At 39.2% G+C, this 27,612-nt stretch overlaps 1 protein-coding gene across 2 annotated transcripts in view; it reads left to right on the forward strand.

The window, feature by feature from the left end:
* The window catches only part of AFF2 (ALF transcription elongation factor 2), a 333,777-nt gene that overhangs the window by 290,877 nt on the left and 15,288 nt on the right, over nt 1-27,612 (forward strand). The window contains exons 10-18 of one of the 2 annotated variants that reach the window (XM_054075616.1): nt 4,160-4,322; nt 4,853-5,872; nt 8,120-8,244; nt 14,603-14,837; nt 16,732-16,871; nt 17,438-17,501; nt 20,724-20,860; nt 24,196-24,267; nt 24,629-24,722. In XM_054075616.1, coding sequence (XP_053931591.1) covers nt 4,160-4,322; nt 4,853-5,872; nt 8,120-8,244; nt 14,603-14,837; nt 16,732-16,871; nt 17,438-17,501; nt 20,724-20,860; nt 24,196-24,267; nt 24,629-24,722 — 2,050 coding nt within the window. The remainder of the gene's footprint in view (nt 1-4,159; nt 4,323-4,852; nt 5,873-8,119; nt 8,245-14,602; nt 14,838-16,731; nt 16,872-17,437; nt 17,502-20,723; nt 20,861-24,195; nt 24,268-24,628; nt 24,723-27,612) is intronic. The other variant, XM_054075617.1, reaches the window with a different exon arrangement.

Consider the following 27,612-nt stretch of genomic DNA (forward strand, 5'->3'; position numbering starts at 1 on the left):
CATTTTCGTCTCCTATTTTGCACCCATGCTGTGCACAGTCATGTTGCCAAGGGACAAAGGAAGTGCCATGTGCTGCAAAAGCAGAAGAGGGGAGATAGGTGAAAGTGCCGCAGAAAAGCTTCCTTCCAAATTGCTTCCAGATGTCCAGGTCTCTTCTGTCTGCTTCATTGTTTGGTGGGAGGGAGGACACCAACTTGTCACTCTGCAGGCAGCTAGAGACATGATCATGATGGTCTTTGCAAATAGAGGGAGGTCTGTTCTCCTCCCATCTATAGTAAGGGTGTCTAGATGGCACATCCGTGGTCAGGGCTCTGGGTAAGGGAAGAGCATGTCTGACTGCCCTGAAGGATTTGCCTCAAGTGCTGAGCACAGGGCTTGGAAAATTGGGAGAACAAATAGAAAAGCGATACGAAACTGATGTTTCCATTAACTGCAGAGACACCTCGCCCTTACAGAATTAGGCTTACACTGAGTACGAGGACGATTGCAATACCTCTGATGTTTGCTTTGAGTGTTTGGATTGCAAGCTCTTTGGCCCAAGGACTGTGTCTCATCATGTATTTACACAGATCCCAGCACAGCAGGTCGCTGGTCTCAGTAGAGGCCTCCAATCTCAAGTGATAATAATGAACTGGCGTTCTTCTAAGTGTTATGTACCCAAATAATACCGTGTTCCGTTGTGCAGCATTGTTTTTATTAACTTTTTTTCAGTTCAAATTAAATAAAAACATTGTCCACCCAAACACCAAGGAACAATATGAGTGCTCATCTCCTGCTGGGAAATGAAAATTCAAGACTTTCAAATACCAGTGCTTCCTGCCCGCCTTTAGTCACTTTGAGGACTTGTGTCTGATGATAAAATGCTTTAAATCCATTTTAAACCTTGTCCGGGCTAGCATTCTTGCCTGGATCTTAGCAACACAACAAAGCTTGCATTGAAAGTCTCTTTGAGAGGCAGCCCCCAGTTCATGTAGTTGATACTTATGTGAAGAAGCCAAATTTTTTTTTTAACAGCTGCTTGAATGCACATTTTCAGAATCTATCCCAGCATCTTTTAAAACGTGATGTCACTTTAAAGCTGAAGGTCGGATTCAGGAAGAATGCAAATCAACCTGTTCTTTTAAACTATAAGGTTCATTTTATTTAAGGAAAAGAATCCAGAAGACAACTCATTTTATTAGAAGCAAATATTTTTTTTTTTCTGTGAACTTGTATGTGGAAAAGTCTGTATATTTTCTTCTGTTCTGCTGAACAGCATTGTTAGAGGTTGATTGTGCATGTGGTGATGTGCAAGATCTCTCAATCTTTAGTACAGTGAGATGCTAGGAAAAGCATCTTGGGTCTTACCCGATTGTTTTGCAATGCATATAGACAGAGTTACTCTCGACAGACTACATGATGAGAAGTGAATGCTTATACTTTAAAAACGAAGATCAGCAATGATGTCTTCAGCATGAAACCTCCCAATGTGGCCAAGGCATAATTTTATTATCCCAGATGAAAGACAAATATGACCTCATTGTGTTTTGTATGAAAAACATTATTTTGAGTCTGTCTGGTTCCTGCAAGCTTGCTGAGCTGTGTTATTCAGTAATGTTTGGCATATGATAACTTTTTCTGAGGCTAGTGTGCAGAGAGAAAGAAAATAAGGCCAGGTTGGAGCTGCCATCTATTTCCATGGTTTTATTCTTCCCCTTTGAGTTCTTTATCAGACAGTTGCAGTCTGCTACAGTACAACTCCAGTTGTTTTGTGTAAGCATATACCCAGCTACAGTGTCAGTTCTCTTCCAGAGTGCTAATAGACATAGGTTGTGTTTAAAGGCTGAAAAGGTCTGGCCTTAGCTGCTGGAATACTGGCTTTTACTTCTTTAATCTATTATAAGAGGTGATATTCTTTAAATCAGTTATCTTAATGAGAGCAAACTTGCCAAGCAGAGCATTTTCTTAGGCAGATCTGCACAGATGTGTGAGTAGCCCCACACACATCCTTCTGTGTGGGAGTTGCCTTGACGTAAATCACGCCAGGCAGGGAGCCTTGTCACTGCAAGAAGCTAGTGCACGTTTATATGCCCTGCGACAAAGGTGCATTAATTCCCTGCAGCCGCTGGGCCACAGGGGACATGGCTGATGCCCCACCAACTCAGTGCATCCATGGGCCCCACTGTTCTCTCCAACCTCTGCACATGCCGGGCAGGCGATGCCTGGCCCTGCACTCTTGGGCTTCCTGCAGAGGGCTAAACATCTCCCATCTTCACATACAAGTGAAGTGGTTTGTATTCTTTCTTCTTGGAAACAATTGTAATGAAGCAGGAAATCTTGACTTTAATCTACTTCTAGTGTTTTGCAAATAGAAAATATAAGACCAAATGACATGATATTAAATTGAAGGGCTTACTCCCCCAAAAAAACTTATTCACTCCACTGTTCTATATCCTTGTTTACTATAAAAAAAGAAGTGAAAAATGTATTTCCGTACACTTTCTTGAGCTCAGTGAAAAGGAGGGATGAAGAAAGAAAAACAAATGTACAAACGATTTCCAAAAACAATGACATTCAATACAAAGTGTAAGATCCAGTTTTTAATTCAGCAATGTATAGTCTTCCATAATACTTTTGGAAATGCCCATATTTTGAAAGCATCTGCTTTTTTGATTTACCTTATACTTGAAAATGTTACTGTTATTTGAAGATTTTTAAGGAGTGCTTCTTGATTAGTTGGGTGAAGAGTCTCTAGAAGAAGGGGAAAAACGGTATTCACTTAATGAGCAACAAAGTTAGGGAACTGTAACAATTACCCAAGTGACTAATTTTGTTTCATTAATGCACCCTGAAGCACTAAGCTCTTTTGCCAATGGGCTCTGCGGTGCCGTTGCAATGCTCAAAGAGACAGTTATCAACCGCCATGTAAAGGATAGGTTTACCAAGAAGGAGGGAGAGAGAAAGTAGCTTAGCATAAGAAGAAAATTAAAAGACCATCTATTATTGTCACAGAAGCCAATGGCAATGCTTTTAAAGACTCTAGCAGAGCAGAGGCTTTTCACACTTTCAGTTTCTTGGGTACTGTGTTTTTTTTCGAGGGCGTGTTGATGTGCGTAGCGTCTTAGTTTGAAAAGAGAAGGAGGGCATGTGCCTGGCTTACTTGAATCCTTCTCAGAGGAAAGTGGAAAAGCAAAGAGCAAAAATCAAGGAAAATCTGTATTATGACTTCTAGGCATCTCTGTATCACTCGATATGGGACACGCAGCATATGATATATTAAGGTGAAGTATTGAATATCTATAAAGGAGTACTAGCAAATGGTGTCAATTTTCAAACACTTTGCTTTGTCAGCTTCACAAATTTAAGATCAATCATCAAAACATCTCAGTATAGATCAGCTGAAGAGACATAAAACCATACAGTTATCTCGCTGACAAAAAAGTTGAAATTAAAAATGAGTTTATAAACACCCAGACTGACAGAATTCTGTAGTACTAAAAACAGGGGTCATCCAACCTCTCTGTTTAGAAACAAAGCTGAAGAAAAACAATGACCCACAGTGCACTGCTAATAAATACATCTTAGAAGACAGTTGGACACGCAGAAAAATAGATTTCGCAGAGAAGCTTATTTTCAATGTGAATGCCATTTTCTCACTGCATTATCATAAACATGAGAGAAACACAGCTATAAATAAAAAATTCTTGGGCAGTCCCTGGAGACTTGTCAAAAATATGTATTTTTTTGTACGCTGCAGTGTAGAAGTATTCATTCAAATTAATTTTTAAAATGCCCTGTCCAATATTAGTTGCCTGATGTCCTTCCTTTGGTCATAAATTATAAATGAACTGGCAAAAAATGAAGAAACTATGATTCCATTAATGAATTATTTAAACGTGATTGTTAGTTTTCACAATCATTGGGATAATAAACGCAGACTTGTGACACTGAGTGTTTCTCATTTGAGGGTGATGATGATGGTAGTGTTATTAATGTGATTATCAGTGTGTCCCATGAAGCATAGACCCAACCGGCTCCTTTGGTAGCTCTGTGGTGGCAGGAGAGGGAGTTGACGTTGAGGAAAGTCAGCATGAAGAGGGTTTGCTGTATGGCTCCCCCCAAGACAAGACTTTAAAAAAGATGAACAGTGTACTGATTCGAGAGGATCTTCTCCCCACAGCAGCCTGCCAGTGCCGGCGGCACACACAACCGGCTTAGCCCATTCCAGTGGTGGCTCCGGAAGCTCCAGCGAGTCCGAGAGCAGCTCCGAGTCCGACTCTGACAGTGAGAGCAGCTCCAGTGACAGCGAGTGCAACGAGGAGTCACGCAGTGCCACGCCAGAGGTAAAGCCACGCTCTCTGCTCCTCGCCAGCGGGGGCACAGAGCAAGGAAGCACGGGCAGGAGTGAAATTCTGCTCCCTGTTAGGAAAATATTGGAGTTCTGTGCTGTTTGATGCTGTTGACTTTTCTCCCTTTACAGTTTTATGTGTATGACCCACATACCCATTCTAGGTTTTGGAAGAATCCTTCTGGCCTACATTTGAATTGCTTTAAAGAAATACTTAGATTTTTGCCAGTAGCTAGAGAAGATTTTATTGACACAGTATTCAGCTGGGACTAAGGAAAGGCAACATGACAAAACTACGTCTTCAGGGACCAGCTAAACTTTTTAGTTGTATTAAATTTCTCCAGGGCCACATTGTAAACCAGATAAGAAAACCTAATTAACCATAAATACTCCATAAATACTCCCATAAAACTAGCAGTCACCACAAGTTGACTGAAATAAAAGGGTATGTAAAAACGTTCTCACTTAAAGGGAAAAGCATTGCTTGTGTCTGAGATTTGTTCCTTGTCTGTCCTCAAACTGCAGCCTGAACCTCCCTCAACAAACAAATGGCAGCTGGATAAATGGCTAAATAAAGTGAACCCCCACAACAAGACCATCATCAATAATCAAAATGAGCTTCACAGCGAGACCAGCTCCCAGCCCCAGAGCAACCAGCAGGCCGAAGGGCCAAACAAAGGGAAGCTCAACAGCAGCCTGCCCCCGACCGATTCCAAAGACCGAGCAATCCTTAGTCCCATCCGGGAGAAAGCCAAACCACGGGTTGCCCAGAAAACCCCAGAGGCAAAAAGCTCCAAGCAGAAGTCACCAGCTCATAATGAGCCAACTTCACAAAGGACTACTGGGAAAAAGCAACCCAAAAAGGTAGAAAGGACTTCCAGTGTAGAAGAGTATAACTGGCCCAAACCAAATAATACCAGCAACACTCCCAAAGAAAAAGACACACAAGACCCCCCCGAGCAGCCAAAGGTTCGAACTAAAGCAGCAGTTGGGAAGACCGCTCCAAGGAAAGAACCACGAACTAGCACAGGTCTTACTTCAGAGAAGAAAAAGTACAGAGGCCCCAGCAAAATTGTCCCTAAGTCCCGGGAATTCATTGAAACGGATTCATCTACTTCTGACTCAAATACAGACCAGGAGGAGAGCTTGCAGGCTAAAGTATTGCCAGCTTGCGGTGGGCCTGCCAATGGCATCAAAGTGAAGGACTCTGGCAGTAACATTCTCAGCGTAAGTAGTCTAACTAGCAATGGCAGCAACACGTCCAGTGACCAGACCAGCAATGACTTGGAGGAGCAGCTCTTCTCTCCTATCCCAATCGTACAAAATGAACTTCTGTCCCCTCTGAGAGAATACGAAGAACTCAAATCTCTTTGGGTGAAAATAGACCTTAGTTTACTCTCCAGGATACCTGGACAAGAACATTTTGAGACCACATCTGTGAAAAGTGAACCAAGAGAAGCAAATGTGAAACACAGGCGACCCTCTCGAGAGTCCCCGACCCCAGCAGCTGAAAAACCACCCACAAAATCAAAAAGGAAACACAAGGTAAGTTGTTCTCATCACTTGCAGGAAAATGCTGAATTTCTATGCATCCTCAAGGTCAGAATGACAGTGACTCCTGACTGTACCTGCAGCAGGGCTGGAAGGAGGCGTTATAGCACTAAAACTTACTGGTTTTAGAAAGGGCATACATTTAGAAGTGCCTTACCAATTAACATCAGAAACTAGTAAAAATCAAACTCCAGGTGACAAAATCAATGAACAGCCTATTTTTAAAAAATTACTCTTGCATTTTTTTCCACTGTGTTTGCCCGCTTACCCATTAATTTCCAGCATTCTGTAACCTGCAGGACTCCCAGTGATGAGTTTGTGTAACTGTGGGTTCAGCTATACTCAGAAAATGTGATTTCTGTTTGGAAGGCATGGTTTTACAGTCTGCAGAATTAAGGCATTTTCACCACTGACTTAAACAGGGAAAGCTTCATTAAAGTCAGTGGGGTGGTGCTTGCTTATGCTGCTGGTGCGTTTAGTATTTGTTTTGTTTTATTTTATAGACTAATGTGATTCATAGAAATATTCATTTGCTTAACTAGCTGTTTTCTCTACACGACTACCTAAAAAGCAAATGTTTTGACTTAAGGCATTGTTTTATCATGTGTTTATGCCCACGGGTATCCTATCTGTGCGATATGACAGTGCACTTCAAACTAAATGCGTTTTCAGAAAAGAAACTGAAGTTTTATATCATAAATGAATTTTTGTAGTCAGTTTTTCCAGTCGAAACAGTTGCGCTCTGGTCTGTCTGTGAGAAGTCATCGTAGCATGGGGTTTTTTATACCACAAATTTTATAAATCATTGTGACTGTCTGTTCTAGTGGACAGAAATTCTTGAAATCCTGAATCTGAGCAGTCCAGTGGTACAAGAGAATTAATATGAGACTAAGACAGGCAACGCCAGGCAGACACAAGGTCTGCACCCCTGCCTACATGAGTCACTGCACCGGCTCCTTCCCTGATGAATTAAGTAGAAATAATCGCATAAGTAAACTCAGCAGGTTTTTATTCAGTTTATGATCTTGCTGTACACTTAAGTCAGAGAAGTAAGAAGGAAGGAGAAAAGAAGAAAGAGGAAAGGGATGTATAAATGTCCATGTTCATTTGTGTTTATAAGTACACCAAGTACACCAGAGTGTGTATGAATTGTACAAAAAATCTTCTTGCCCAGGTAACTTAGTGGATCATCGGTACGATGGACCAGTTACTACTACCAGTAGTAGTTACTACTACAGATTCAGGATTTCAAGAATTTCTGTCCACTAGAACAGACAGTCACAATGATTTATAAAATTTGTGGTATAAAAACTGGTAGTTACTACTACCAGTAGTAGTAACTTGACTAAAACAAGAGTATAGTATTGGCAACTAAACTGAAAGAAAAAAAAAAAAATGAAAGAAAAATGGATATGTAAGAGTTAGAATGTCGTAATTTCATTAGCTAGGACATTGAATCAGGAAGTAAGAAAATGAGGAATCTCGCTCTGGGATTGTACAAACATAAGCTATGCTCTGAAACAACATATTCTGTTGCTCAATGATTGTTCACTGCTACCCAAGGGGAAACAAACCAATTAGGATGACTTGAGGGTGTATCAACAGTTAAAATAGGGTAGGAAGAGCCTGATTTGGGTGTCCAAATCATGCTATTAAAAGATTTATTTTAGCCATCTACTAGTGGGCTTGAAGGCTGATATGAAGGTTCCGGTGACAGAGCAGTAATCAGCTTTGCCTGTATCATTTTAGCTCAGGCACAAAAGTCATGCATCAAGGAATCTTTCAAAGCAAATTTTAAATCAGCTATTGCTGTTAATGACTACCCCAGCTCAGTCCTGTAGTCTTTTAGACCTGTGAGGAATACTTACTCAGGGAAGTTTTCCCATCAACTTCTATTAAGCCAATGAGTAAAAGCTATTTACTTGAGTACAATTTGGTGCTATCAAGTTATTGCGTCTGAATTATTAATTAAATTCCAGTGCACTGCAGGAGATTACTATAGCACATGAGGTGTTTTGCTTCCTAATTATCTGGCTGTGTCACTTGTTATATAACTTCATGTCATGTGTTTGGAGTATGTTTAGTCCTGATTTCATATCACTTTCACTTCTCTTAGTCCAGGATTTTAACTGCTGCTACTGTAAGGGAAATACACTGAGATTCCTGAGCTCCTCTTAATGTCAAATGAAATTGTGCATAGATGCTGGATCTTTCAAGCTCTACCTTTTTTTTTTGTTAAAGCAGCCGGAAAGCCTGGATACCTTCGTTGAAAGCAAGAAGCAGCGCTTGGAGGACCCTTCAGCTTCATGCCTGCTCCCACCTTGTATCTCTCCGATACCGAATCACAGATTAACCAGCACTAAAGAGTAAGTTCTTTTATTTCACGTAACATTAATGATGGATTTTGTGGTACTGTTCTACAAATGTCTTTGCTGTAGAGCCAGATGGGCTCTACAGCCCGTAAGCATAAGTGATCCAGCATTGCTGTTACTATCCACTAGGAATAAAATCCACATGGTTTTTGATGAGGTTCATTCATCTTCCTGATGTATTACAGGAAGTCAGAGTGCCACCACAATCCTGGTGTACTCTTCTACCCCTATACTGCATCTTTTCAGTGTTCTTTCTTGCCCCCATGTTCTGGTTTGAGCTAAAGGAGAATCAGTTCTCTAACTTCAGTTTTAGTTTCCAACCCACAAGTCTTTTTCTCTCATTTCCCTTTCCCCTTTCACTGTCAGGGAGTGGCAGGGTGGAGGGGTGACAGATGCTGAAAGGGAATTGAGAAGCCAGCCACTCATGTTTAGCTGCCAGCCAAGCTGGGCTGGGGTGAAGCTTTGCAGTCCATCAGCCTCAATCTCTGTTGCCAGAGAATTGCACTATAAGTAGGTTTGATTTGATTTTTTTGAGTTTGTTTTTTAAATCATTTTCATAAGAGACAGTTCTCAGTTTTATTGAACCAAATAGTGACTTTGCCGTTTACTTCAGCGTCTCTTATTCTTTAACTCTGTATACAGCAATGCCAACGGTGACCATCCTAAAGGTTTCAGGCATACGTGCTTTGTATTTCAGCAGACATATAATCAAATAATTTATGCCTTTCAGAGTGTCTTTGAGAGATGGCTATAATGCTTGAGCAAACAGGCGCCACGTAAATAATGATTCTGATTAGTATAATCACAAGATTAACATTCTATAAATAACCAAAGAGTCCAATTCCCTTCTGTCATCAATTTTGTGCTTTTATGATTTTGAGATGAGGCACTTCTTTCTGCTTCACATTAGGACAGGCAAAGAATCAAACCCACAGTGTGCTTCTGAAAACTGTAGTAGTATTTAGATAAATACTACTTTATTTATTGTAGTAGTATTTAGATAAAGTTCAAAAATCATTTATGAAACGGCTCACACATTTTAAAATCCATAAAGAAGGTTGAGCATCATTTTATTTAGACTGATGTAATTGTGGACTAACCTCAGTCCTTGAACTAAGCCCTCATTTACCACTGAGAAAATCAGAATTGGAGTCTGGAAAAGGCAGATTAGTTGAAAGTTACAATGTGATCTGTAACATGTTGCACATTTAATAAACATTATGATGGGTGTTGCCAAATTGTCCTTGCTGGAAAAACAATCAGCAGAGATATATTGCAGGGGGAATCAAGGATTATCCATCCCCCAACACCTTCACAATCATTAAAAAAAATCTTTCTGTTCTTGTCACCAGCAAACTCTAAGCATCCACCCCCAACCTGATGTTTCTTAATTTGAGCTTGTTTTCCAGGTCATTAATTTGATTCCTTGGAGCTTTCAAGCCTTTGGTATCCTTTGTTAAAATGTAATTGTGTCCATCAATAGTTATTTCCATATGCTAGCTTTTCCTCCTGTCTGCCTCAAGTTTTGAAACAAAATTTTCTGACTTCTTTTCCACTGCAGTGACTTAGACCTGGATTGCACTGCATTTGTTATTAGCGTCTTCAGAGTTTGCTTGAAAAAAACATAATATTGTTTGATAATTCAGGCCTTCAGTTCCCAGAAACATGCAACTGAATATGGATCAGTGTATTTCCCAAAAGACTAGGGAGCTGGCTGAACCGTGTGACAACAGATTTCTGGAGAGCCTCAGATTGTTTCTAAGCAGTCAGGAGTGGTTCTGCTCTCCAGAGGGTTAAGTAGAGTTTTTAGGGGAGGCAGAAGAAAGTGGAAGCTGAAATTACACTCTTCAAGGGCATGAGGGAAAATAACGTTTAAGTGGTAAAAGGTTGAAAGACAGGCTTTGCCATTGGCTCCTTTATTCCCAAAAGGTCCTACATTCTCTTTCTGAGCTCCTAAGTCTCTAGGTAAGAACTTTGAGAAATGAGAGTGGTTCAGCTACAGGTGTGACAATGATGTTCATTCACTCAGAAGGTGTTCTGTCCCATGGTGGATATTCTCACTCAAGAGGAACTCTCAGTCTTTCCCATTAGAACCCGATCACTGTGCCAACAAGCCATGTTCCCCAAGGCACAATTCAGAGACTTTCACTGGTCTTTTTTAAAGATACAGGAATGTTGTGATGGAAAGACTATGATCTTGAGGCTAAAATTTGGAGGTATTTATTTGGAAGTCTGGAGGAATCAGTGAAAGACAGGACACACCTGTGCTTTTGCAGCTCCCACTGTCTGCCTGTCTATGGTTTGGGCATTTGAATATATTTCTTTAATAACCTCTCCCTAAATATGTGGCTCAATAAAGCAAGCAAAGATGCACAATTCATTTTTTAAGGGTTACATGTCTGATATAAGCAATTATATGCCTAATTTCCACAAGTTTCTATGACTACATGTAAAATTTGAGCATAGAAATTCCAAGTGGTCAGTTGTGTACTGAAAAGCCGTTCACACAACCGAAGAGCTGGTTTGCTTTATGCAGTTATTACATAAGCGAATAGTAATTTCTCTGTTTTTTCCTTCCCTCACACACTTCAGAACTCATGTGTTTTCCTAAATCTAAGGTGACACTTAAAATATAATTATTCAAACTATTGTCACTATATTTTCCTTATTTCTGATAGATGTTACGTGTTTTGTCCAAGTAATTCATAGCAATACCTTGAAACACTGCTTAAGGCTGCATTTTTGTCAGATCAGCTCCTCACTTTGGAGCAGAGGATTATTATGTATTCACTTGCATGCCAGGGCAATTTTAATTTAAGCATTAATTGTATGTGCTGCTGAATACCATTTGTATCTGAACACTTGATTGGCAGACCCAGTCCAGGCAGAGCACTATTCGCCAACATTTGGCAGTTTGTAACAACACAGAGAATTATTTGCTGATGCAAACTGTGAGTCTGAATTTCAAACTATACTCATACCAGTGAAACATGCCTGCCATCTAACAGGGACGATAGAAGTCTGTCTAAGGTGACCGAGTCAGACTGTTTTTCAAGATTTCCCATTCCCTTTTGTCTGACCTTTAGTTAAGATGCACCTCTACTTGGCAACGTACATTAGCTGATCCCTTGGGTAGTCACAACAGCATTCACTGGGGTTTGTTCGTGGCGGTCGTAGCCTTCTATGTCTGTGACAGTGACTTCAGCTTCATTCAGTTGCTGCCGTATGGTCCAAGCTATTGCCGGAATGACCTTTCCTTGGTAACCCCCTGCGGAAGTTCAGATACACCCATACAGCGTTTCAGGGTGAGTAGAGGCATAGGAAAGCCAAGTGAGACAATGGCTTTGTCTCACTCATAAGACAGAGGTACCACTGCATACCACAAGGAGTGGATAAAAAGGGCTTCTTGAAATGTGAGAATAGATGGAAATTCTCTCTTCTTCACACACTGACCTCTTGTTGCCTGCTTGCTTGCTTTCTGCCCTAGAAGAAACCAGGCTAAGAAAAAAAAAACCAAACCACAGATGGGGAGCCTTCTTGTTCCTTGATAACTGGCCTTTTCAGACACCAAGATTAAACCCTGAAGCCACAAAACCATGAGTTCTGCTTGTATTTTTTCCTTGCACTTTTATTGTGTTTCTCCTGAGATTTTAAATATATTTTAACTAACAGTCATGTCAGCAAATTAAACCATTGAGTCTTGATAATTATTGCAATAAATTCATTAAGAATTAGCGATTACTGCAATCAAAGACCAGTTTCTTAGCCCATTAACAGCCCAATGCAAAGTGACAATCTGGGTAACTGCTGGTAACAACCTATTTCATTGAGGTTATTGTTAACATAAATGCTTTGGTGTAAATCTGAGGGAGGTAAGGTTGCTAAATGAATTATCATCTTAATTCCTGCAAAAATTCATAGGATTAAATGGGCAATAGTGAAAAAAAAGAGAAAAGAAAAAAGAAAAACAAAAGACACAATTATAACCATAAAGTATTGTTGTTTTTTTTAATTTGAGTTGCATGGAAAAAAATATCCTCAAGAGTGTTTTCCTTTGTGGTTAAGTCTTCCCACCCACAGGTTGACATGTGTGCCAGAGCTGAGTAGCTGCACCTATATCTTGGTTTGTCTCATCTTATATTGGAGCCCAAAGGTGAAGTGAACTGGTGAAGTTTTAAGTAGTGAATTTTTAACCATCATACCTGCAGCCTTCTTAACTTTTCCTTGTACTCCTCCCTTAGTCCCTCCACCTCCATGTAGCAGCTGAGGAACATTGCTTCAGTTGCTTTATACGTGACTTAAATTTTCACATGCAGTGATAGACTCCGTGCAAGCAGCAGTCTGGTATCAGCTATGGAAACAGCCATGGATGTCCCGAGGAACCTCACTAGTGGTGCAGGGTCAGATCGTAAAGGGAACCAATGGCTCACATTCAGTTTTTCTTGTGACGCTTTTGAGATAGATTTGCCAGGCTCGGCTGCTCTTTCCTTTTCAAAGCTGTACCAGGGAGAAGGAAGAGCTCCAAGCACCTCCATGCACAGGGACACGGAGAGCCAACTCGGTCTGTGCTCCCACTTGTATATGCCTGTCCAGGGTTCTCTGTGTAGGACACTCTTTTGGATTCTACTCCTAGGTATTCCATTAACTGTGTCTGCTTTGCCTCTGAACAATCCAGTAACACATACATGTTTCCTTGGGGTAGTGTTTACTCTCCTTTGGCTAAGTTACCATAGCTATAGCTATGCTATGGTATGCATAGCTATAGCTATAGCTATAACTTGTCTGAGTTCCATGGTGCCCTTTGGGTGTAAGAAAGCGAACAGGTGAGGCTTTCAGTGAAAACTTTTTTGAGGACATATTGCAGGACCACATGTGTATAAAATCCATCTCCTCAAAGAATTGCTAGTCTCTTCCAACCTGGTTGCTTTCCTTTGATCTCCAGGCCCATGTTTTTTCTGGACAGGACAATATCCTTACCAGTGTTGCTGTAAAGCAAAAATGAATTCTGTTCTCATTTTGTTTTCTCAGTCTGAAGTTCTTTAATATAAGAGAGTTTCAAATAAGATATTTTTAACTTTGCTTCAGTCAAATTGAAATAGGGGAGTTTGTTTCATTTTATTCTGTGGTTTCACAGATAGGCTAAAATATTTTATATAATCAAAGGTCCAAAGTAAGGAAATGAACAAAGCAGGTATAGATATTGATACTGTGAAACTGCAAGAGAGGCCAGACTGGAGTGAGAGTGAGCTCCAGAATAAGGTGTAAGGAAACTTGGGTTGCTTTCCCTGGTTATTTTAACGCAAAGCAGATCTATAATTCCTGACACTGACAGAAAGAGACTGGGAACGAAACATAAATTCTTGTTGACTTGATTTGTTATTGAAATTTTAGTCAATAATCATAAAAAGTAAATGATCATGTAGTACAATATTAGATGTCCAACAAAAGATTAGAATTCACGTTATCTGCATTGACTGAGCTGGGACAGTACCTAAAATAGAAATCTATGAGTAGATTAACATGTTAAACAGTCAGTGGGATGTTTGGATGTTTGGGGTTTGTTTTCTCTTTTTTGATGGATTTGAGGGGAGAAAGGTCAAGCAGGTTTTTATGTTTCTACTGTGTATCGCAGCTGCCATTTCTATCCAGCTAACATTTTCTGTACATTAAACAGACAATGGATTATCATATTACTTGAGCTTTTATGTCAAAACCACATTCATTTTCTGAATCACGTTCAATTCATCAACCAATATTTGCTCAAGGGGTTTTGCCAGCTACAATGTATCATTTTAATATACTGTTGAACATTGGTTTTATTCTAGAGATCAAATAATTATTATGTTATTGTTATTGTTATCATTTGGTAGTTGTAAATTATTTTTTTGTTCACATGCCATGTGCTATTATAGGTTTTTTTTCGCAAAGGTTGCTTATGTGGGCCCTAATTCATCTCTTAAAAAGATGCTTAAAGTTAAACACATAAATAGCCATACTTAATGTCAAAGGAACTAACCCTACCCATAAAACTTTCCAGCACTTTGCTGAGTCAAAACCTCTATGACCTCTCAAATGAAGACAGACTCAAATTAGCATTTAAATTGGGTGCAATTTGTACTAATGCACTGGAAGTTGTCCTCCAAAGCAGGAGGTTTCTGAAGCCATTGAAAAGGCAGAGGTAGCTCTTCTGTTTTCATTGCCTGTCCCCTTTTGACTTTGCTTCTACGATGTGAGGATTGTAGGACATTCTTGAGGGTAGAGCTGGCTCCTCAGGAAATAATATCTAGAGTTTTGAGCTTTTTGTGATTAACAAAGGTTCTTGAAATGCAACTGGTTCTTATCTCTGTCCCAGGAGCAGTGGTAGCTCAGTGAAGAAGGTGACAAAGAAAAGAGAAGAGAAGCTGTTCCCACCTCCATTATCTCCGCTCTTGGACGAGCCTGTGCACCGGCGGCACAGCAGTGACAACAGCTCCTTCAGCCAAGAGACCAACATCACAAACGCCTCTCAGACCAGCAGCTCTTCCTCCTCTGTTTCTAAACACAGAAAGAATGAAAATAAATCCTCTTCTAACTCCAAAGGAATCTGTGTAAGTGGCCAACCTTGGTTGCTGGAAGTGAACAAGATAAAATAAAATTAACTTATCTTTGTTCTGGTAATTTTTTTTTTCCAGTATCTATTTTTAAATGCTTCTGTAGCCCCACTTAAGAGCAGCGAGGAGTGGAAGCTGGGCATAAGTGATTCTTGCGAGTTCCATTTTTAGTTCACTGTTAGGCATCTGCTTGGCATTGCATATTGCTTCCTGAAAAACTTGGTCCCTGAGCCTCGGAGGAGAGCTTTTGCAGCCACCAACTAACTGCAATTATTCCCTTAACTCAGTGGCTACAACAAACATATTTTGAAAATAAAACATCAGGAATTTTGGTACCCATCACCTAAATAAGTATCAAATTCTCAGCCAGAATTAAGTACTGAACTAGACTAAGCAGATAATACAAATCTAACAAATAGCTACCTGCCCTTAGCACACTCCATTTAGAAATACCTTCTCTCAGGTTTGCAGGCTCCCAGCTTCCAGCAGTAGGGCTTATTTATACTTAAAAATTACATATATAAGCTTTTAGATATCATGTAAATAGGGGTTTTTTTTCCCCAGAAAAAGCCATCATTCTATTATGGCCATAACCCCATGAAAGGTTTTCACATACACAGTTCTTTCTTGCTTGCTTTTCACCAGAATCAGATGGGATTTTTAACTGAAAATACATGAAAAAGAGCCAAAACTAGAAGCTGCATAGCAAATTTACTAAAAAAAGTAAAACTTCACATGAGTTTGTCATCTTCTTTTAGAGAAAACAGGGGAACTTCAGGCTTTTAGCCAATTTTAAAAAAATAGTCCTCCCTCTGGACTTTCAAACGTATCATTTAATATCAAAATGTATCTTAGTCTCACTGTCAAAATTAAAAGACAAAAAGAAGATTCTGCGGCAGAAAAGGACATGCATAGCCCTATTTTTCACAGTTCACTGCTTTGTGAGAGGTTGTTACCCTGCACTGTAATAGTAAAACTCGCAAGTTGCTTTGGATTGTAGGTGACAAATCACTTCACCTTATTCATTCATCCCTGTTGCTTTCTGATATCATTGTGTCACTTCAAGCTGAGAAAGAAATACATACACCTTCAACTGAAATCAATGCCAAAATGGACTGCGTATGTCAGCAAATAAACAATGCTATCTAAACAGCAGGGCCACTTCCTCTCACTCCCAGCATCTCCAGTCAGATTTCTCCTTGTTTTATCTATTATCCTGATACATGAAATATTTGTCTTCTAAAATATGTTAGACTTCTTTCCCTAGTTTATTGGCTCTTCTGTAATTTAGTTCATCTGGTTGTTGACCTGCCTTGCAAATTGCAATTGCTTGATTAAATGCTTCTGTTATGCTTCTAGTTATAGTCAATCCGAAGTCACAACTCCTGACTTCTGCTTTCCATTCTTCTCTGTTCTGTGTAGCAAGGGTGAGGAAACCATTCCTTGCTGAAATCCAAGCAGACTCTTCAGACACTATATAGTTAGCTAATAATAATATAGGAAAAAGGTTACATTAGTGTGATCCACCTTGAATGCAGCTTGAGTTTACACCCAACCCTTCTGCATTAGATTTCCCCGCCCTTGCTTTAACCAGAGCCTGTAATCAGTAACACCATGGTTTCCAGGTTGATTTCATCTAAGAGTGTAAGCTGATAAGTTCAGGTGAGGGGTCAGAGGTGAGTCATATTGCCTAATTAATCTAATGGGCTTATGTTATAAAAGACAGAAGGGTGATTTTGGGAGGTAACTTGCATGTAGTTGGGTATGTATGAGTGCTGTAGCATTTTGTTTATTTGGGTGTTTTTTAGGGGGGGAGGAAGATGGAGCTGTGAGCACTTATATTGTTGGAAGGTGTTTGAACTATGGAGAGTTAACAGTCCTTTTTTCCTAGGAGGAAGAATCTCACAACGCACCAACAGCCAACACTCTTCTTGACACCAGCCATCTAGAAACAGACATCTGGTCTGCAATGCCAACACTTTCCAATGGGAATTCTGAGCCTAGAAGACCCAAAATAACATTTGATGATGTGTAAGTATTACCAGATCTCTGCTAGCTGCGTGTTATGTATTTGGGATTTTTGTGCAAGCAGAGCTCCCTGTGAAAGAGAGGATCTTTGATTATAACGCTGGTGTTGGGCACCTGTGTGGATAGTGCTGCACAAAGGCACACACAGTTTTAATCTTTACAAATGAACTGTTGTCACTGATTAATGAAGAGTCTGTTGATGAATGTTTTCAGATCGTGAATGTTGGTTCACGGTAATTCTTCTTCATTTTTTAATTTTAGCTCCTCTAATGGAAACTTCTTATGCTTAATTAGATTAAAATATTTTTCCTTTTCCTCTCTTCAGCACACATTAATGGGCCCTTTGGGTGGCCGGTTTCCACAGCTAGTTATTTTACATTCTGGTCACCCATCATATCCTTGCATGCAGCAGCTCCAGATTAATACCTGGTTAAGATTTAAAGAAATAAGTGGGCCTATATGTTAAAATTGTTCTTGGATGCAGTCAGCAATTATCCCAAACAATGTTTGTCCAACTGTATGAAATGTATGAAAACAAAGACTTGAAATAATTGATTTTGTCTCTTTAGGCTTCACAATGCGGATTATTACATGCAAGAGGCTAAGAAGCTAAAGCATAAAGCAGATGCGTTGGTAGGTTAACACAGGGGAGGTTTGTCTCTTTCCACTAAGGAGCTGGGTATTACAGAAATTTACATTCTGAATGTCATTTAAAGCCTCGGAAACCAGGAGGAACCCTTTTGTTGACTAAACGCTTTCTCCATGAACACACTGTCCACAACAAGTCAAACTAGCTCCTAGGCTTTGACAATTTGTTACCCCAGAAAGTAGGGGTAACACGAAAGTGTTGAGATATTACATAACAGAAAGTTCAGAAAGGCAAACCACCTTCTATCCTATCATCATGTGGTAAAGGTCTTTGATATTTCAAATCCAGTTGTTAAAAATGTGCGACAATTGATTTTTAAATAGTACATTCATTTTTATTGCATACTTTCAGGCTAGTAAATAAGAATTCAATATGCTTTTTGCCAAAGAAAAGCTTGCAGTGAGCTAGTCCAGTGCTGGGAAAGCTTTTTCTCTCATTTTACCTCAAATGGAATTCCAGTAAGATGAATTTAATTTTATGAAGTGTTTTGATTTTGATGAAACTACTGAATCTCACAGATTATACTGTGTCAAAGTTTGTTAAATCCAAGCTATTGCCAGCACTGAAGTGCCTTTAATAGCCAATTGCTTTGTAGTTAGGGACTACGCTACATAGAGTGCAGAACAGCAACTCGTTTAGGCGAGCTTAGTGGAATTTGATTCCTCTGTTTATTTAAACTAAGATGTCTAAAATGGAGTGTGGTCATTAATTTTGCCCCTCAAAATCACCACCAAAAAGAGCTGAGTGATTATTCACTTCTTGCTTTATTATTTATGGAGGTTTTGCAAGCATGTTATCATTCCACATCAGAGAGTTTTGTGTTTGGAAATAAGTGTTTGTGATAAAAAAACTCAAAACCATTACATGTTGTGAGTTTAAAAACCAAAACAAATTTAAAGAAATGGCTCTCCTTTTGCTGTCGGTGAGCTGAAGGAGAGTGGCGTCTCAAGCTGCCTGCTTCAGCTCTCCAGGCTCAGTTTTGACTTGGGGCACAACATTACCGAGTGTGTTTTCTGTAGGAGGTGGGTTCAGGTTTTCGGCAGCCTGCTGGGTGTGTCAGTAAGTTAGCAGTCAGCCTTCCCAGCCTTCTCTTTTCCAGGAGGTGCCCTGCCCCAATTCCTGCAGCCGGGCTTAGCAAAGCTTGTTCAGCCAGGGCCCTGCCATCCGCGCACGGGGAAGGCTGGCAGGAGCAGACTGACAACACATCCCACAGCTGATTGACCTTTAAAGAGAATACACATGGTTCTGGCACAGGGCTGCCTGCTCCACGCTAGCAAATATTTACAGGCTCAGGCTCCTGATGATCTCAACATGTTATGTCAATCCACTTCCCTGCACAGCCTGATTCACTCGGAAACTGTTGACCTGTCTCCCATCCTCTTACCTTTGACTATGCCTTGCAGAATCAGGGGTGTTTCTCAAGCAGAACTAAGAGGAGCAGGCAGGGCGCATCATGCTGCTGCCTGCAGGCAGGTCTTGCCTGTCGCATGCAGCTTGATATCCCAAGTGCTCTTATGGGAATGTGAGGCCATCCGCTATGATACAACTTGTTGGCAGGCATAAATACCCACAAACTATCTGCTTTTTCTTTCTGCTATTTAGGTCTCAATTTTTCCCACCCCCACCCCAATGCAGCTGCACATGAATTATCTCCATGTAACACATTTGCTGTTCAGTCCCATAGTGCTGGTTGTCCTATGGAAACAATTGCTTCTGGTTACTGGGTGCTGACATGACAAAGCACACACAGCACTGAAAGATGTGTTGCAGTGGCCAGAAAGATAATGCTTGTGACCTCAAAATGTGTCAGCAAATGTTAATGAGATTTGTGGCGATGCTGTTCCTGAGCTTTTACAGAAAATAGATTTCTGGTGAAGGGCTGGGCATTTTGCCTCTTATGAGAGTGACCCCTGAAAATCTATCCTTGTTGGGGATGGCAGTAAGGAATCAACCAACTTGGATGGGCTGCTGCAGTGGCCACTGGCTGTACCACATGGAAGAGTGTTCCCAGCTGAGCTGTGATGAGCTGAAGTAATTCCACCTACTCTGCTAGAGTTAGCATGGAGCGAAAGGGCAGGTTCAGATTTCATTTCTGGCCCAAACTGTGTGTCTGTACTAAATCTGCTTGCAGCCAGATGCCTTTTTTTTTATACCACAAGGTCATTTTTGGAAGACTTGAAGCAAGCAATTTGAAGAATATGCTGAGAAGTGGCCACTGGCATACAGAGAATGCATTTAGAAATGTTTCCTCTTTTGTGATCATTCGAGTAATAACTAGCAGTTATAGAAAGGCTGTGTACGTAAGCAATGCACAAGAGCAGAACTTGAAATTAAAGGTGTACAGTGGGCACTAGTTGTAAGGATTGCTTAGAAGTAGCCGCAAAGGCAAATATGTCATTACCTTAGATCAATACTAAATGTTCTGCATAATATGCTGCTAGGATAGGCTTCCATTTGTGAATGGGTTACATATGCAGTTGCATCAAAAATATTTTGATAGAGGCATACAAAGAAATTTTCAAATTATTTAAAGTATATTGGACCTCTTATATCAAATGCCACATTAGTAGAATTCTTACATCCAGCTATCAAAAATTGAAAATGTTAAATACTATTATAAAATACTCACTATAAAAATGTCATATATAATATTCATTACACATAAAAAAAGAAATCAGTATGTCTAAGTCAGTTTAATCACAACCATTATGAGGGCTAAAACCTTTTGCAATAAAATCCTAGTAAAATAAAATATTTAGCACTGCTATATTTTTTCTTTTTTTTTTTCTTCTCTTTTAGTCATCACATAAGTGATGAGATTTCTTTTGGTCAACAGTTAACACAGAATGTGACGTCTGACAAATGGCATAGAGTTGTTAACCCTTGCGTAGTGAAATTCAAATTTAGTTCATATGTCAAGAAGCAATATGGATTTGTTCAAACATGCTTAGTGTCCTTCATGGCCTGTATAAATCTGTGCATGTCAATGGATGTACATTGAGTTGCCTCTGTGGAGCATCTGGCCATATACTACCTGAAAAGATTTGGTAAAAACATCAACCCTGCCTTAACTACTGTATGAATTTATTCTTAACTACCAGTGTCACTTTGCTTTAATCCTAATGCTGGTGATGCTTTATATTGTGATCTGTCTACCTCACAATTAAAGCTGAAGGATTTTCTTGATGATGTCTTTCCAATTTCAGCTGGAGAAGTTCGGCAAAGCAGTGAATTATGCTGATGCTGCCCTCTCCTTCATCGAGTGCGGGAATGCCATGGAGCGAGATCCATTAGAAGCTAAATCTCCATACACCATGTACTCAGAGACTGTGGAACTCATCAGGTTAATGTCCTTTCTGTGATCATTTTCATAATCTCATTTCAGTCATAATTAGAACCTGCTATGTTTTAAAAAATACCATTTCAACGTATTAATGATTTGTCCAAGGCATCTTCATCTCAGAAGTCATCATAATTAGTTCTTGCCATTTTATTAATGTCATGGAAAATTTATAATTGATGGACACTGCTTTGATAAATTATCCCCTTTAGAGGTTATAATGTGAGTGTTATAATTTGCAATATTCATAAAATTAAAATTGAAATGTAGTGGGTGGAAGTAAAGTATAGTAATTTCACTGTTTGGCAATGACACTCGTCTTTTAAAAGGTGTAGTTTTATAATTCAAAACATTAAAGTGAGTCTATCAGGATTTCTATTACAAACCCTGGTTTTAGAGATTTAGGACTTGGCTGTTAAAAAAAAAAAAAAAGCTGAAACTTGGCACTTAAGATCATAGCCAGAGAGGAAGCTTTCTACATGTATTGTATTTAAAAAAGTAATTTTTTTTAATGTTAAAGGAACGTGAACCAGCTGAATTAGTTTTAATATAGTGTTGTAGACTTGTAGGTCAGAATATGGATGAGAGTGCCTTTACTTACTCATGAAATGTCTCAGTTATTATTTTTAAATCTGCTGCTTCTCCCTATAGCTGTTTCATAGTGTTGGCTCCATAGAAATAATGGTCTCCTGAGTAACTAAGGGCTTGTTTGCTTTACTTGTGCAAATTATCAAAGGGAAATCAAGCAGGATTAAATTTACCTGTAAGTAGAACAACAGGATTTTTCTTCCTCACTATGATGCACTTTTGCTTTCCCCAGTGTATGCTAGGAATATCACCATTAATGTCAGAGTAATTACTGGCAATTTACACAAGAGAAAGAAAGGAAAGTAAATCAGACCCTGAATGTTTTGGGTTTAATATGGCAAAGGTGTTTTTTTCAACGTGCAGGATTTTAATATGACAGATTTACTATTAGGGACTGCCAAAAATAATGCATGTTTTACATATTGGATAAGTAGGTATTTACATAATAAAATGTGTCAGATCTGAAGAAGCTCTTACTCTCAGGTAAATAGTATGCCTGTTAAATATTTAAAAACCTGATTTTACATGATAGACTTCATAAAGAGAGGAAGAAAATCTAAACAGATTATTTAAGAAAAAAAATTATGTTCACTTGACACTTAGGATCCAAGTTAAACCCTCGAGAGCAGAGAACTTAAGCAAAGGAGCCGCCCACCTCTGCTCCGCTGTGTCAAAGCTCTTCCTGCACTCTGACGGTGGACAGTTCAGTATTTTGTGTCCTGAACTACACCAGTACAGCCATATGGCACAATAAACTGTATTTAAAGAAATAGTCTTTAAAGAAGTCATTGCTTCTTTCTAGGAGCCCGCATTTATTTTTATTTTTTAAGAAAGCCACACGGCACAGTTGAAGATGTTCCTCAGTCCAGCAGTCTGTCTGTGCAGAAGTAGATGGACCAAAAATCTTGGTTCATTGAAGAGCCACAACTTGTGCACCACTTGATTCAGAGAATGGCAGCTCAAAAATAGGTGATATGTGTAGCTCCCTTCCACCCTACAGTGCTGGATGGAGTCAGCTGAGGGTACGACTGCATCTTGAAGCAACTGCCACTCATCTGCACACACGGCCGTGCTGCCTTGCACTTCCCAGCAGCAACTCGATCAGCACAGTCCTGCTGCACACCACATGATAGATAGATCACAGTGTGGAAGCAGCACTTGAACTGCTTCTGGATTGCTTGTTTCACTGCTTTTGGCTGTGGAAGAATCCAGAGGACTTTGTTATACTAGATCTCAAATTTCTAAGTAGCTAAAGTCAGGTGAGACTAATTTCACCACCTACCATCAGAGGGAGAGCATAACTTACAGACTGTTGTATGCAGCATCTCGTAGGCAGCCAGTGCCCATTGAATTGCTGTCATTGGTCAGACAGGAAAAAATGGTGATTGCCCGGGTGAGCAGCAGGCTGGTACAGGTTGAATAAACTCCGTGGACAAATACATACTCTTTGTGGGCTACAGTAGGTGCTGAATGTACAGCTCAAGTATGCAGCTGTGCACACACACTTCCTCAGTGTGGCTGCTAGTGTTAACTTAGATTTTTACTGTGGGATAAGAGACAGAAGATTTTTCTCACTCTCAACTCCTCCCTTCATCAGAGGCACCATTTTTCCTTTTTACGTTAGATGTGTTTGACCTGAGTATCTGCATCAGACACCTGATGCACCTCTGTGAGCTTCAAAGAGATTGGGAATATCGGCTCTGACTGCCAAATGTGTTTTAAGTTAATGGTAGTGCTAAAATCCTTAATGTAATACTGAAAATCCCAAAGAGACATATATCTTCATGATTGATCAGCTTTATTCAGTATGACAGGAACAACAATACCAAAGACCAGGTGAGATAGGACATGGAGGAAGCGTATTAGGTGGTGTGCTAGAGCTGCAAACTGGGGGCTGATGGGGGGGGAGTGGGAGGAAGGCAGAGCGAGAGCAGCACTGCCTGCCTGCACTCCATTACCTCCTTGTAAATGAGAACTCATCAAGACTGCCTGGATACCTTAAAACTTTCTTACGCAACGCTGAACCCTATTACTTATTCCAACACAAGTACCTGTGAAATTGCATTAGGGCTCAGAACAATGATTTTATGCGATGAATTGATTTTCAGGAGACTAAATGCATGGAGTGGAGTGTGCTCAGTTAAAGGGAAAAAAAAAAAAGAGAGAGAGGAGGTAGGAATACTCAGTCTTTGATCACCCAAATGTTAGATAGGAGCAATTAAATAGAGAGGGAAGACCAAGTACACAAGACTTGTAAATTAATGGACCCAAGAACTGAAAAATCTGTGCACAGGACCTTTCCTGTACTTAAAACTGTTTTCTGTGTAAAATATATTAAAAGCTTTGAAGAAGGATTTATGAGAAGGATCTTGAAGGTATTGTTCAAGCCAAAGTCTTATGTGTAAAATCTTACCATATTTCTCTGTTCTTCAGTATATATATAGGGCTAAAACCTTGTGCTTCTATCCAATACTCATCACAGATGTTTGCAGGACTCAGCCTAGATGGCTGGATGTAATATTATTAATATGTCCAAAAATAGTTCTCCTCAGCCAAAAAAATTGATTGGTGATTTCCTTCAGCCGTATGGATTTGAAGAAATTTACGTTGATCTAATTTCTACGAAAACATGTGACCGTTAACTGTTGAAGTTGGAGAAGAATACCCATGTGTGGCTGTTGTTTTTCAGAGTGTCACTAGTAATTTTAAGATAATTTTAATTCTCAATTTCTTCTCACTTTTCTGACAAGGTACGCAATGAGACTCAAGAATTTCACAGGTTCTTCTGCTACGGAAGGGGACAAGAAATTAGCAGTTTTATGGTAAGTCCCATTGCAACAGTGAGAGAAGCAGCTAAAATCTTAAGGAGGACTTTAAAACTACTAAATTACTTAAGCAGCTTACAGAAGATCATTATTCTTGTTTTCCATTAAACTATTAAAGGATAACTAATGGATTTCTTCAGCAGCTGACTAAACATTTATTCTTCTAATTTATACTCTTATCAAGATGGGATTTTAATGCTTCTGACCACTTTTTTTTTTCCCCTACCATTTGCTTATGTCTCCAAATCTAACCTTATAACAGAAATGGAAAAATATAGGTCAGCTTTCTTTTTTTTCTTACAGTTTATAAGTTTCATTAAGCAATGGAATTAACATAATCCTTTCCTAATTACCACAGCTACCGATGCTTATCACTTCTCTACTTGAGAATGTTTAAACTAAAGAAGGACCATGCTATGAAGTACTCCAGATCTCTGATGGAATATTTTAAGGTAATCTTTTTTTCTGTTTAATTTATTGATAAGAAATGAAATTCATACCAGGAATGAAAGCTCTCAGAAGTATAACTGTGTGACTTAAAATCCCACATTTAACTTCTCTCATGGGAAATGTAGGCAGGATGGCTGCCAGGGAGTGGGGACAGAAGTGATTTGGAGGATTTTTATATTAGTCACTTGATTCAAAGGACCATACTCAGTAATTCTACTAAAATTACATTATTCTCAGTGCCACGTAATGTTTATGCAAGTTTGTGTAAAGGAAACTGATTCTTTCAAGATTTCAATGTGCGACCGATTATGAACTGACCCCCAATGAACTGTAATAAAGCAATTATTTAGGTTTTGGTTAATTAAATTTAGATCTTAAATTCAGTGAGATTTGCTGAAGATTAATGTAGACTGGGAGATTTCTCCTTTTATTACTGTGGAACTTCACATTGCCTTATCAACATCTTGAAAATTTGCCTTTACCTTCAATCGAGGGGGCTGAGTGTCATGTCTTGGTGATGTTTTCCTTTAACCTTGTCAAATGCTGTTTACTCCGTCTAAGAATGCCAAGACCTCACGGTTCCTAAATTAAGAAAGAAATAGAATCTTTATTCAGCTCTGCAAAGGTTTTGATATTTATATTTTACTGGTTAACGCTGTTTAAAACATACATCTATCCTTGTACTTCATTGCTACCTATTATTCTGAAATTATGTAACTACACTGGTTTGTCAGCCAGTCAATCTTCTTCTGTTTTTTTCAGCCTCTATGAATTTATTGCAGGCTTTGACATATTAGTACTGCAAACCAGTAAAACTTTTTAACACTGCAGTTTAAATATTTTCATGTAAATGGTGGTAAAATGGTCCTTCTGCTGTAAAACTCCAGTACTATCAAGCTAGCAACAACCACTTAGTCCTGACTTCCCTGGTGTCCTCTATGTGCTTGTGTCTCTGTAACTTCAATAATGTTATCCCCAATCTTCTGCTTAAACTGAGGCTTTCTTGTAGTCATTAGGATTGCCTCTGTTGTACTCATGGAGTTCTCAGACAGAGATTTGCACAACAAATTAAATTTGAACTAGACACATTTATAGCCTCAGCATTTTCATGAAATGTATTCCATCCACTTCAGATTTTATCCAGGGTGAATATAGATTCTCTCTTTAAAAAGGTTACTAAGAAAATCATTTGATAAACATTTTCTGCAGAAATAAATGATTTCTTAAAAAAAAAAATAAAGGAGGCAGGGGGATTCTCACTTTTAAAGCCACTTTACTTTCTCTAGCTGTGCAGATAGGTACAAAAAAGAACGTTACTACTTCCAACATAAGGCCATTTTACTGCGTCCAAACAGAGAAAATGTCTCTTAATGTAAATGAAAGTAAGAGGAAAAAAAATTAAAATGTAATAAAATAGACAAATCAGGAATGCTGGTTTTAGGCATCCAGTTGAAGCTGAGTATTTCGCCTAGTGTTATTATGTGTATGCTATGGGCACTGTAATTCGTTTCCAGAAGTAGTGTTTGGGTGTATACAGATTGTATATTCAGGATCTTTTTGTAGTAAAGGCATAGAAGGAGAAAATAAAAGAACGGGAGCTGTTAACTACGCATTAGGTTTGTATTGCTGTACAATGTTCTCTGTGTTCACCAGCGAGAATCTGTAATGCAAATGAAATAGATTAACTATTGAATAGAGTTGTTATTCAAAATTTTGCACAATTTTAAATGGGAAAAGCAGCCCACTGTTTACAGCAGAGCTGGAGAGGAATTTTTTGGCAGATTTATTCTTCATAGTTTTCCTCACAAATGCCACTTTGTTCAAATTAAAACCATTTGTGGACAGAACTGGTTCTGATTAATTTCCAGTTAGAAGTTTCAGATGGATATTTTTGACTCAGAAAATAACCATTTAATCATAAAAGTAGTTATGAAATTTAGAGACAACTTGGGATAAAATATAACTACTATGATAAATTTTTAAAATTGAAATCAAGCTTTTTAGAGTTAGCAGAAGTGGCGTCCTTTGATGCATTTCATCTAAAAGTTTGAGGACGATTTTTATAGTTTTGAAAATGTGTTGTCAATAATTATTGACAAAAATATTGCAAATATTATCCTTGTCAAATAACCGCCTCCATTCAAGATCTAGTCTTAATATTGTCAGATCTACTATTTGTCTCCAGGTACTGTCAGGAATAATTCCCAGACAGTACAAACTAAAATCAAAGCTGCTTCTTCATCCCTGAAGACCTTTCCTGGGGAATTTAGGATCTCCCTCTTTCTTACATATGAGTGGGTGGCAAAAGTATACAGTACATATGTTCTGTACAGCAAAACACATGCTCACATATTTAATGAAACACAGTGACGTGTATAGGAACATGAGGACAGGGCCAGTATTATGTTTTGGGCAGTGTTTTCTGCTTTGGAAAGTTTAGCTGTGTTTTAGAAGTCAAGAGTAGGATTTTGCTCTCAGAGTGAGCTGTGTGACCTTGAGCTGTGCCCTGGGCTGCTCTGTGCTCCACTGAATCTCTGTGCCTCATATGCAAAATAGCAATTACAGTAACCTGGTGAATCTTGTAATAATGATGGTAATACTTTGCAAAGAACTTGTAGAATTTGATTGAATTTTCTCTGTGTGTGCTGACCTCTTTGCAAGGGAGCTCAGTGATTGCTTTCAGAAAGCATGCATAGATAGCTTCAGCCCTGATATTACCACTTTTTATGGGAACAAAGAAAGATACCACCCAGTCTGAGCAAGACTGGAAAAATATGGCTTTATTGTCGCTGGGCAATCTTTTTGTACAGGGATGCACAAGGTGCTACACAGACGTGAAAGGCAGAATGAGTAAGCAGGTAAGGAAAGTCAATTTGTGCAAATAAAATACAT

The sequence above is a fragment of the Cuculus canorus genome, chromosome 10, assembly GCF_017976375.1.
Source record: "Cuculus canorus isolate bCucCan1 chromosome 10, bCucCan1.pri, whole genome shotgun sequence".
NCBI lineage: Eukaryota > Metazoa > Chordata > Aves > Cuculiformes > Cuculidae > Cuculus > Cuculus canorus.